Source organism: Eumetopias jubatus, unplaced genomic scaffold, assembly GCF_037043125.1.
Source record: "Eumetopias jubatus isolate StellerSeaLion01/CBP00866 unplaced genomic scaffold, mEumJub1_p1.0 scaffold_5, whole genome shotgun sequence".
In the NCBI taxonomy this organism is placed as follows: domain Eukaryota; kingdom Metazoa; phylum Chordata; class Mammalia; order Carnivora; family Otariidae; genus Eumetopias; species Eumetopias jubatus.
The window spans coordinates 35,528,897-35,541,221 of NW_028274811.1; the positions used below are offsets into that span (position 1 = coordinate 35,528,897).

General features: G+C 44.8%; 1 protein-coding gene across 12 annotated transcripts in view; it reads left to right on the forward strand.

Moving 5' to 3' along the window:
- Positions 1-12,325, forward strand: part of ARHGAP26 (Rho GTPase activating protein 26) — a 452,567-nt gene that overhangs the window by 99,850 nt on the left and 340,392 nt on the right. For all 12 annotated transcript variants that reach the window (XR_015768163.1, XR_015768164.1, XR_015768165.1 and 9 more), the window contains exons 2-3: positions 9,475-9,570; positions 11,068-11,129. Coding sequence is in view for 9 of the 12 variants with exons in the window: in XM_088023297.1 (XP_087879423.1) it covers positions 9,475-9,570; positions 11,068-11,129 (158 nt within the window). In the remaining 3 variants the exon portion in view is untranslated. The remainder of the gene's footprint in view (positions 1-9,474; positions 9,571-11,067; positions 11,130-12,325) is intronic.

Here is a 12,325-nt window from a genome sequence, read left to right on the forward strand (position 1 = left end):
TCCACAAGTAGAGTGTTCCAGTGAAACCTTTCCTAAGCTAGAATGGGATACAGTGAAGAAGCTCTTACTATTAATTTACGTGGAAAAATTTTCAAGCATCCCTGGAACCCCAAAATAACTTCTCTCAGGCTTTTTGGGTACTTTAGGACATGTCTTGCTAATGGATGCACAAAATAAATTGAGATAAAACACAGATGCTCACAGACGCAGTTGAAAGCTATGGCTGCTCTAGGTGCTCCACGCACAGCTCACTGCACCATGAACACTGAACACTGTTTTCCCTTTCCACGGGAATGGAAAATTCTTTTTGGATCTCTTTTGGTTAGTGAAAATAGGTACTAAGGGACATACTTTGTTAAAGTGAAGTAGTGTAAGTCGAACTTCAGAAAAATGGGATACCTGTATTTGGTAAGTTAGGTGAATTGATGAGACAGAAATTCCTTAATTCTTAAAGCTAATTATGATTCTCATTTTGTTGATTCTCTTGTCTCCAGTGTGTGTTCAACCTGTGCCTGTGGGAAGGAAAGAAAACCAGCATCTAGGCAACCCTGTGTTCTGCTCACATTGTTTTTTCTTCCTTTTTAATTCCCACAACAAGCCTGTGAGGTACTTGTTCGTGACAGAGACTCTTGGAAAGGTTGAGCCATTTGCCCAGTCCTAGAGCTGGTAATTGGCAGATCCAGGGTTTGAATCCATGTTTGTGAGTCCACACACCTCATACTCTTCTGAATTGACCTAGACTAAATGTGTGTGTGTGTGTGTGTGTGAGAGAGAGAGAGAGAGAGAGAGAGAGAGAGAGAGACGTTTACACTTGAACTGCATGGAAATACCCTTTCTTTTTTGCTCTTTCACTTGATCAGTCCCTCTTAAAATGGGGTTCTTTGTTTTAACCAAGCAAATCACCATTGTTTCCCTCGAGGGAGTTTTTCTTGTACTGACCCACTGTCTTAGAAGGTCTTGGAGCTTTATGCAAATGTAATTGTTCTGAATCCAGTCCCTCAGTTCTCTGTGTCCTTGCTCTCTGCTATGTGTCAGGACTGAGCAATGCACATTTAGGCCTGGGCTCTTTCAGGCTTGAGTTTTCATTATAGGTCTGATGCTGACTTAATCATTTAACATATTGGTCCTTGATGAGCAAATGTTTTTTGAGTACCTATTATGTGACAATAAGCTAGTCTGGACTTCCTTCATAAAAGATCACGTCCTAGGACTTAAGCTCCCTGTGTTCTTAAGAAGAACAGCTAATGTAGCACTTTGGATATACAGTTGTCTTAGTATATATCTTTGTATATTATTACCTGTCTGTAGTGGGGGTACTACTGGGCCCTCATAATCCAGATATGAACTTGGAGTTTTCAGTAGGGAGCAGAGGTTCTCTGAATCCCTCATTTTCTCATTATCTCTGGCTGACCTGTGGTCTTTGTACCCAGTGTCAAGGTTGAGAGGTGTCCTCTGCCATCTGGTCATCCCACAAGGAGAAAGCCCTTTGACTGTGGTTGTATGTTTTTGGCAGTGAAGCAGGATGGGAAGTCAGAGTAGAAGTCCTAAAATGAAGTTCTGGTCCAGCTCCTTAGTAAAAGTCATAATTAATCTTTAAGTTGATCTTATCTGTGTTCTTTATAAAAATATGGTTACCATTTCTTTAGGGATGAAGTCTAAATTCCTTAGCTTGGCATTCCAGTCCTCCCATGATTCTAACCCCTTTTCCTAGTCTTACCTTTTTTCCATCAAGCAACTGCCTGCTGTTTGACCTTGGGTCCTCTGCTTTTGCATCTCTTTGCTTCTTGTTGCTACTTCTAGAATACCTTCCCATGCCTGTTTACCCTACCCTGCACCTCCTCTGATTTCTACAAATCCAAATTATACTGAACTACTGAACTTTTAAGGCTCTTTTCAAATGCTACTCCCTATTCTTTTTTTTCTGGGAGGATTCTGCCAATGGTCCTAACTGGAATAATATCCTGCTTGCACTTCTGTAGTTTTTTTTTTCCTACTTTGATTGCTGTAGCCTGTTTTACCTTAGTTTATAAGTTCATCCCCCTATCCGCAAGGGGTATGTTCCAAGATCCCCAGTGGATGCCTTGAAACCACAGATAGCACTGCAACCTGTATATACTATGTTTTCCCGCCCCATACTTAGATTATAGCCCTGTACTAGGTATATACACATATATACCAATGATAACGTTTAATTTATAAATTAGGCACAGTGAGATATTAACAACAATAATTACAAATATAGTAGAACAGTTAAAACAATAACTGTGATAAAAGTTATGTGAATGTGGAATGTCTCTCAAAATACCTTATTGTACTCACCCTTCTTGTGATGATGTGAGATGATAAAATGCCTACGTGACGAGGTGACATGAAGTGAATGACGTAGGCATTGTGACATAGCATTAGGTTACTACTGACCTTCTGACATTAAGTCAGGAGAGTCATATGCTTATAGGCTGAGGGGGATGGCAGGCAACTGAAACCCCAGGTAAGGGAGGACTTACTGTACACAGATGAAGGGGTCCTTCTGAATTACATTCTCCTAAAGGATATGAAATGTATCTGTATCATTCTTTTATTTCTTTGAGTACATTGATAGAAGAGTCTCAAATATTTGAGAAGGTTAGGCCATAGAGTATAGTAGTTGAGAGTTTTGGAGTCAGAGGGACCAGGTTTCTTATACTACCATTCATTAGCTATGTGACCATGGCATGTTATTTAATCTCTGAATCTGTTTCCCCATCTGCAAAATGGAAATAATAATTCCTACTTGTAGGATGATTATGAGGACAAAATGAATTAAAGTACTTAGTAGGTACATATTACATAGTAAGTACCCCATAAACGAATGCATCATGTATTTACACTTATTTTGATGTAGACAAAGACGAGTGTGGGTCTCCCATGTTATTCTGGAAGGATGTTTCCATGTAGATAGAATTAGAAACCTTATCTGGAAAAGGGTGAAGCCCCTTTTCTTCTATTGAATTTCATTTTAAAAATCAACTCTGAAAATTTCATTAGCCTTAGTGCTCTGGTTGGAAAAACAAATTCTCCAGAGTCTGTGTTGACTATGGCCTCATTTAGGAAATAGAATTTTAGGGAAATGGCCTCTGGAAAAGCACATGGATGAATAATCAGAATGTATATGAAGTGGTGGTTGATATGACTGTTGGGCATATCATCCTCTGGTGACATGAGCAGTTTTCTGAGTCTGTTCCAGCCAGATCTGAAAGAATGTAAGAGACATGCTGGTGGTGACTTCATCCCTCCAGCCCTTCCCTTCCGTCTCAGGCTTGAACGGGTAAGATGAACAAGGGTCCTCTGAATGTATTAGGGCATTTCTTCCCCCATGGATGCCAGGGACTCTCCCTGCATTGCTGATTGAGTGCCCACTGGACATTTCCCTTCTCCTCTGGGTGTCTTCATCAGTAGGACATGATCTGTGCCCAGCACTACATTTGAGGCTGACTTTGTCGTTTCTCCTTGGTTTATTAGCACCCTTTCTTTGGTACAGTCCATCGCCACCTAGTGGCCACAGGGAAGACTGCATCACAGAAACTAGAATGCTATGGGGGTATTTTGTGTAGGATCTGAACACTGTCTCTTTCTGCTCCTGAAGTGCAGGGTTTCAGGCTGTAGAACAAACAAAGGAACATCACTTGCTTTTCTTAGAGTTAAGCAGTGGCACTAAGTTTAAAATGCCACACGCAGACTGGGAAATGCCTGTCCCCAAGCACGGTTTCTGATAGGATATGTTTTCAGCTTTTCCGGGTATGGGGAGAAAGAGAAGTGTCTCTGGACCTCTACCTTCATCTGTTTTAGCTCCTGGCTTGGGGACAGGACAGGCTGAGCTGAAAGGGCACACATGGTTGTGGCCAACACCAGACATGTTTATAGCCCATTTCTCCTGGTTTCTTGGTTATAGGGAAGGTTTTACTTCATGTGTCTGCTGGTGACTCTCTGCAGCTCTGTGGGAATCTTCCTCAACAGACAACATTAGGGGAGGTGGTTTTATGTTAACAGAAAGCATATTCCTATATATACAAGCTTCAGCCAGACTTATCCAAGTTTGAAGTTTCTCCTAATATATATCTAATCAGCTTTTTTTCATCTCTGAATTATATAATCAGGAATTTCACCTTTGATGAGTGCAGTGAACTAGTAGAGTACCCAACTCCCCCTCCCCCTTTGTTCTTTCTGTTACTCCTGCTCTCAGCCAGGTGATGTGCTAGCTTGTGAGGACATAGTGGTGAGCATGAAGAGACACAATCCTTACCCTTAAGGAATTTACTAGTTGGGGAGGTACTAATAGAATTACGAGCCGAACAATATAAAATTGCCATGAAGAAGGAGACACACACACACACACACACACACACACACACACACACACAAAGGAGGTGCATAGGACTTAGAGTGAAGGTAGGGTAAGGCTTGGCCTGGTTACAGAAGTCAGGGCAGGCTTTTTGGAGGACTGAACTTCTGAGCTAAGGGCTGCAGGTATGAGCAGGATATTCAAGGAGCTGGCAGAACCCAGAAAGGGAGTTGGGGGCCCAGGTCCTACAAGCCTTCTCAGATTTTGGGAGGGACTTTGGTCTTGGTTTTTAGAACTCTGGGAACCCATCGCAGGATTCACTATTGGAGCTGACATGACTGGGGGGAGAACTGATTGGAAGAACAAAAATGGGTATGGGGGACCAGAGCAGAGGCATTTGTGCAGTTACCCAGGCACATGAGGGCATTTGACTTAGGAGTTGCTGATGGTGATGGGGAAGAGTGAATAGAACTGAGATGCTTAGGAGGCAAAACAGACACACTTGGGAAGGACACTGTGCTACCAGGGGCAATACTTTGGTGTGTGACTTTGACTTATGTGGCAAGACAGATGGTGGCGCTCTTTGCCAAACTGGGGATGCAGGAAGAGGTCCTTGGTTGGCCCATTTTTGAGAGGGTAGGAGAGGAGAGAGAATTTGGTTTAGAGAGTGGTAAGTTTACCTGAGAATGGGAGTTGCGGCAAAGCTGCAGTCTTGGGGACTCATGTCCACCTCTCAGCCCTCACTGTGGGTCCTCTTATTGGGCCATCTCAGATATCCCACCTATAAGCCAACATCTGTTGCTCTGCCCAGTCAGATCAGTACAACATGTCTTGAGGGCCGCCTTGTCCAGGCTTATCTCAGGCACTTACTGTGCATTATGCCAAGGAACCACTCATGCATGGTTCTGGAATCATTCCAAATACAAGGTGATCAGGCACATAGAGTAAGTATAATTGGCTTTCAGAGAAGGGAGAGATTAGCGAGGCCTGAGGACTTCAGTGTTTGTGCTTTAAGCAGCCAACAGGCCATTCTTGTCGCAAATACTTACCTTGGCAGGTGGACTTCAATAACTGTAATCAGTTTCTACATCCAGGGAGATGTGACCAAGGAGTAAAAAATTTTATGGATAGTTATATACAGTTCTGGTAACTTTAGAGGCCAAAGAAAGGTAATAGATGCACTGAAATAAATGTAATGGTAAGGTTACCTCAAGTCCTTCATCATGGTGTGTTTTTGTGTGCACGTGGATGTTAAATTTTCCCCAAGGAGAAAATGGGAATGGTTTGACTTGTGGTACTGAGGTAAAACTTGTGTAACTGAAGGTAGATCCTAACTTAAAAAAAAAAGTTTCAACCTTCTTTTGCTGAAAAAAGAATTAGTACTTAGGTTAAGTTCTCTTAACACTCTGTGCAGATGAATATCCGGGGAGGCAAGAGCATGGCATCCGCGGGAGGAGAAGGGCACTTCCCTGTGTTCCCCTAGTCACAGACACCTTTGAGAGTGGTGCCTCAAGACCCAGACTTCTCGTTGCTTCTGTGTCCCTTAGCTGCCTGGTCTCCTCACCCAGAAGAGACTTAATTCTGTAAGGCAAATACTTGTCCTCCCCAGAAGCTGCCAGTTACGACTGTCTGTCTGTCCTGGCCGGCATTCTGCCTTTCTAGCAACAGATATTTCTGCACAGTAAATATCATTGACCTTTGGCGCCTTGGTGTATCTTGCACTGAACACGAAACAGTGGGGTTATATGAGCAGGGTGTCATGAAGCTTGGCATGCCCTCAGCGCCGGTACCAGCCTCTCTGCTTTCTCCACTCCTCTTACTGGTTGTGTGCATGTTAGATTCCTGTTGCATCACAGTGAAAGCTCCAGAAAGAGGTCGCCCCGTAGCTGCATGGCAGAGTTGATCGTCTATGTAAGATTCTATCGGTCGTTTTGGGTTGAAGTAGACAAGAATCAGTGTGTTTTAGGTGATCTTTTTGGTGTCTTCTCCATTGTCCCAAGTAACAGAGAGGGTTTTATCTTAACAGGGTGAGGCATCATGGTGTATCCACATGCTACAAGGATCTTGGCTCCCAAGAGCTGATAGAGTCCTAGATCCCCATGTTTGAGCTGTGTGCCTTTATGTCACTCCTCTAACTTAGCTGAGTTCTCAACACAGGTAGTCCTGCTTACTGTCATTGCAGGATTCACACGTTAGGGAAGAATAACCCAGCCTTGCCTAGAACTGAAGCTTACAGTGTACAGAGTGCTTGTGTAGTGGATCTCCCTGGGTCTCTTGACAATCTAATGGGTTAGGTGGGGCTGACAACTTATGTCAGGTGAGGTGACTAAGAAGTTAGGCCTAACCTAGGTTAGTTACACTTCTAGGAAATGGTGGAGCTGAAATTTGAACACAGGAGCCAGGTGAGGTTGGGGTGAGGGCAAGGGGCTGGGGAAGGGGCTGATCAGCCTACAACCAGGACCCCATGCAAGGCACGTATAAAGGGGGAGGTTCTTCAAAGCAAGCTTGAGGGACACCTGGGTGGCTCAGTCAGTTAAGCATCTGCCTTTGGCTCAGGTCATGATCCCGGCGTCCTGGGATCGAGTCCCACATCGGGCTCCTTGCTCAGCGGGGAGCCTGCTTCTCCCTCTGCCTGCCTCTCCCCCTGCTTGTGCTCTCTCTCTGATAAATAAATAAATAAAATCTTTAAAAAAAAAAATAAAGCAAGCTTTAGCTGCTGATCCAAAGACTGGGGAGTGGATGCTGAACAAGCAAAATACCCAGTGTCCCCCTACACCTTTACCAAGATTTCTCCCTCAGACATGAGCCATTCAAGCCCATGGTGAATTTCTTTTCAGATTCCAATAATTGGGATTTTTAGTCTATCTAGCTGTGCTCACTGGCCTACAACCCAGCATGGACTTCAGACCAGTACTCACTACCTAATTCTATTGTCAAGGGGAGAGGCCTCCTTATCAGCTTTGTGGGGCCCACATGGCTTCTCAGGTTTGTGTTGTGGTGGGGTGTGCTGTGTGTCACTCGACAATGAAATAAGGTTACTTTCTGGTCATAAGCTAATAGACCTGCTCCAGGTTAAATGGGTCCTCCTATGAAAGGCCCCACAAAGGCCCCGTTGTGCATTATTAGCCATTCCTGGATCCTCATTGAGAGCTGCTCCTGGCAGCACCGCTTTTCGGGTGCGTGTTGGGAGGTTTCCCAAAGCCTGCCTTATGTTTCACCTTTCTTCCACTGTGTGGAGATGCTTGTCCAGCTTGAGTCTTTCTTGCCTAGGGGGGAGGCATAGAGGATTGTTAGGTGGATAGAGGAGCAACTCTAGTCTTATTCTTGGCTCAAGCCTTTCTTTGTGAGTTCTGATCAGAAGACATTGTGACTCCAATGAGACCGAGCACAGCCATGCCCACATTGTATACCTGATACTCTTTGGCCTTCTTGGGGGCTTTGTCTTCCACTCTGAAAGGTGATTCTTCCTTTACCTTATCCTGCCTGTGGCCTGCTGTCTTTCCTCCCCACAGTGTTCTGACTTTGAGATGAATCAGTTTCTTTCTTGACTTGCCAGGGAGTGATTTGTATTCTTAGGGAGATCCTCTGCGTGGGTCGGCCAGTTTTAGGAGACGGCTGATTCCTCTGCCAGCATCTTTGGACTTTTTGCCAAGGACCATTGCATTAAAGTGACTGAACCAGGGAGAGACCAGAGACTATTCGCTGGTGGCTCCTGGGTTCTTCTTCTCCACTTCAAGTGTCTTCCTCTTTTGGTGTAGAGCAGAGGGCCTTGCATAAGCCATGCTATCTTGGGATTCACGTCATCCGAGCCTGTAGGAGGGTGGTCTCCGAACAGGAGCCCCTGCTGTCTGTGTGGTAACCCTGAGCCCCAGACCTGAGAGCAGAAGGACTGCTTAGCTGGGCTCTTGCATGGCAGCTGCTGCTTGGGATAAGCTCTGGGATTGGCGAGCTGCACGCCGGCGGTTGAACTTGTACACCCCCCTCCACACATACATTATTCAGCATGCACTGAGCAGGATGCGCTGCCAGGTACACAGAGAGGAAACAAATAAAACCAAAAGGTGGAAAAAAAACATGACCCCTCACTTTAAGGAACAGATCTGGGAACTAAAAAAGAGAAGAGCGGAAGACCATGGATGCTTTTGTTCCATTAGATTATGTTGATCTGTGAAACCAGAATCCTCCCAACCTCCTCCCCCTATCTCATTAAAGCCAGTGCAGGTTGCCAGTTATGCCTCCTATTTCCCTCCTCTGGGAATTGGACATAATACCATTTCCCCTTCAATAAGGGAAACATCTATGAGGGTAATTTGAATGATTAGCCTAATCTGCAGGAAGGCTGCACGTGGAATTAAGTTAAGCACATTTGTACTGAGCAGCTGTGTCTGTCAGGCCACTTAAAGGTACCTGGGTGGTTTTATACCCTTAACAGAAGCTGAGGGTTCAGGAGGGATCATTGGCTTTTAATATGGCCTTAGATGAAAGCTTATTTTTTAAATTTGACAAGGGTTTCCAAGAGCTTTCTTTATAGATGACATATGTGGGGTGTGTTTTTACCCCAACTCAGAACATTGCCAGGGCTTTGTTCTTGTGGCAGCGGGGAACGCGATGACCCAAGGAAATGGTTCAGATGGAAATTTGTCAGGCTGGCTGGTCACTCTCCTCATGAGGGAAACAGAGGGTTGTGAGAACTCGGCCTCACGTGTGCTTGAATCAGAATAAAGAGTCGAGGAGCTCCTGTGCCGTGGAATGGGGTACTTCCATGCCCTTTCTTCCCGCTCCCTACCTAATGCCGGACCACATGGGAGGTCGGTGGCAGGGCTGACCCACAGGGTTGTGGATACTGAGATCTGCTCTGACCCACGCTTCCTCCTGGATTCCCACCTGTGACAAACGTACATGATTGGACTCACTGTGTGGCTTGAGGAATTAGAACTGGGACCGGAATGGTTAAAGCAAAGTAACAGAAATAGTAACTTTTCAAGCCAGTCAGAATTTCAGGTTAGAAGCAGATGTTCAGTATTTTGAATTTACATTGTGTTTGAAATAGCCTCAGGAACAAATCTAGCTGCTGCATTAGTAGGACTAAAACGTTCAGCAAATATGAAAATCAATTTACGTCAGTAATTCATATTTTTTACTCTTTTTCTTGCTAGATTTGTCTTTGGCGAAGAGGAAATTTGCCGATTCCTTAAATGAATTCAAATTTCAGTGCATAGGAGATGCAGAAACAGATGATGAAATGTGTATAGGTAAGTCTTAACCGTGTGTCTGCTGAGTCACTGTTTATCATAACTGTCACCGTCCTTGCTGAGCCTGTTTCCTGTGAGAGGAAGTACTAAGTGTCATAAATTAAGTCCACACCAACAGTGGAGGGGGCAGAGTGAAGTGAGGGACTATTCTAGGCTTTTCCTCAGAGTTCTGAGACTGCCTCTCTCTCCCTTGGGCCTGTAGGAGGCAGCTTGAAGGTTTGCAGTGAGTTCTTCTCTCCAGCCTCCTGTAATGTTTTGCTTCTGGCTGTTTTTGTGACTTTTCTTTGCCCAAGTACTACAGAACTGAGAGCAAGAACAGAAGACAGGTAGATGAGGGAAGATTTACAGGTTGCAAATGATGGTTTGTGGGCTGAAATCAGAATACAACCATGTTTTCTTTGGCACTCATTTTTTAAAATCGAATTAACATGTAAATTGAATTTATGTAAAGTTCTGGTTTTCCATCTCTTTGAAAATTGGAGGATCTGATCAGCTGGCCCCACATTCAGGCCTGGCAGTTGTCAGCTGGAGCTACGTTGCTGCGGCTGCCTTCAGATGGACAGAAGAGCTTGGTGTCCAGCTCCGCTCTGCCTTTCCTTAACCAGAGGCTGAGGGTGGGGTTACTGTTGATTGCTGTGCTGCTTTTCTTTTCACTATTACCTTCTGTCTCTTGTAGGCAATGCTGAGCACAGAGGATTTGCAGGGTCAAGACACCTGTGTCTGGCAGGGTCTAGTCATTGCCCTCGACTCTTCATACATTGGGCATCTTGGTTAGCTCCAGGGGTGAGCAAGGATTGAAAAAGTTGTCATATGCTTATTGAATCCCTGTTGTTACACAGAGTGCCAGGATCTGGGGGTGAGGGAAGGCAGCTGGGAGATAGCTGAGAGCAATGAAAATGCATCACTGTAGTCACTCCTGGAGCTCCCCAACATTACATGTATGTTCTGAATATCCTCAGGGCTACCGGACTTACTGCCTTTTGCCTTTGGGAATAATTCTAGTGGGGACTCTCCGTGTCTGACCACCATGCTGCAGGCTGCATTATATTAATAGGTGGCTTGATGTGGCTTCTGTTGCGAGCTATATTGGTGTAGTTGTGATACCAGAGGAAAGGTTGATTTCTGACACAGTCCCACAGCCACGGTTGAAGAGGTCAAATCCTGGGCAGGAAATCCTTCAACTCCCAAGCAGAACTCTGCCCTTTTCAGCCTATGGTCTGGAAGCTGGCCAGCACCTCATCAGTCCTGGGTAGTCTCAGGAACAGACAGGTCCTTGAAGGAAATCCTTTCCCAACTAGAGTGCCAGGTGAAATTAACCTTCATTCGGGGGTCGTCCTGGATGGTTAATGATTAAAAGATAAGGAGAGCCTTGGGAAGCAATTGACTTTAGGATTTTGCATGTGCCAAGGGATTTCAATCCATAACATAATAGCTATACCTGGAAGGCTCCCAAAGGCCCATTTCTCTGTCCCTTTCATGATACTTTCTCTTTTCCAGCAAGGTCTTTGCAGGAGTTTGCCACTGTCCTCAGGAATCTTGAAGATGAGCGGATACGGATGGTGAGTATGGCTGGGCTGCTCTTGCTCCCATACAGTGTTGTCATGTCAAGAGATTTGTTGTCAGAAGAACTGGGTTTGAGTCCAGCCTCTACCACCTGAGTGTTTTGAGCTCTTGAACACGCCTCATCTTCTCATCTTTGCAGGGTTGGAAACATTTTGCAAATGTTAAGGGATTACTGTCGATAACGTTAGAACCACGTTGTTGGCCTCCCAAAGATTCACTGTAAGGTGCACCTGTAAGGTATGACTTATGGGTGGATCTTTTGAATTAGTTAACTTTCGAGCCTCCAATTCCCTACAGGCAGAGTGGGAATGAACGTGTCATACTGTGCTCCCTGCTTTCCTCATTTTAGTAAGTTTACCCAAGAGCTTTTGAAGGGCACTTCTTCACTCTTTATTCGGAAATGGCTAACCCAGTGCCTGCCCTCTAGCATGCACCCAGTAAGTGGGCATGTAGTAAATGATGATAATTACAAGAGGTTCTTCAAAGGGAGGCACTGTGCAAAACCAAGAATCAAATGCTGATCCTCAGGTTCTTAAAAGATACCTTCTGTATTCTAATTCTGATGTGGCTAAGCATCAACAGATGAGGGATTCCGCATCCACAAGTTCTTTGCATCCTCTCCTTATCCCTGAGATACCAAGAATGGAGCCTGATTTGAAATCCCCCTGCTGGCTGCATGCTGATTTGTCCCCAGGAAGGCTTGTCCCTAAGCTAATGGTGCTACAGGGGCCTAGGAAGAGTCTATCAGTATTTTTCCCCTCTTCCCATGCTAAAACTGATCATTTGAGACTAAGTCTACTGTCTTAATATGCTTAGACTGCCATACCAAAATACCATGGGCTAGATGGCTTACACAACAAATATTGATTTCTCACAGTTGTGGAGACTGGGTAGTCCAAGATCAAGGAACCAACTGATTTGGTTCCTGGGGAGGACCCTTTTCCTGGCTTGCACATGGTCACCTTCTTGCTGTGTCCTTAAATGGGAGAGAAAGGGGGCAGAATGGTTCTTCAGTCTTGGCTTAGAAGGGCATTTATCCCATTGTGAGGATTCAACCCTCATGACCTAATTATCTTCCCAAGGCTTCATCTCCAGATAGTGTCACGCTGGGGGTATTAAATGATAAAATGAGACATATCTTTAAAACTTTATTTGAACAAAAATTGGTTCAGATTGGACAGTACCAAACTGG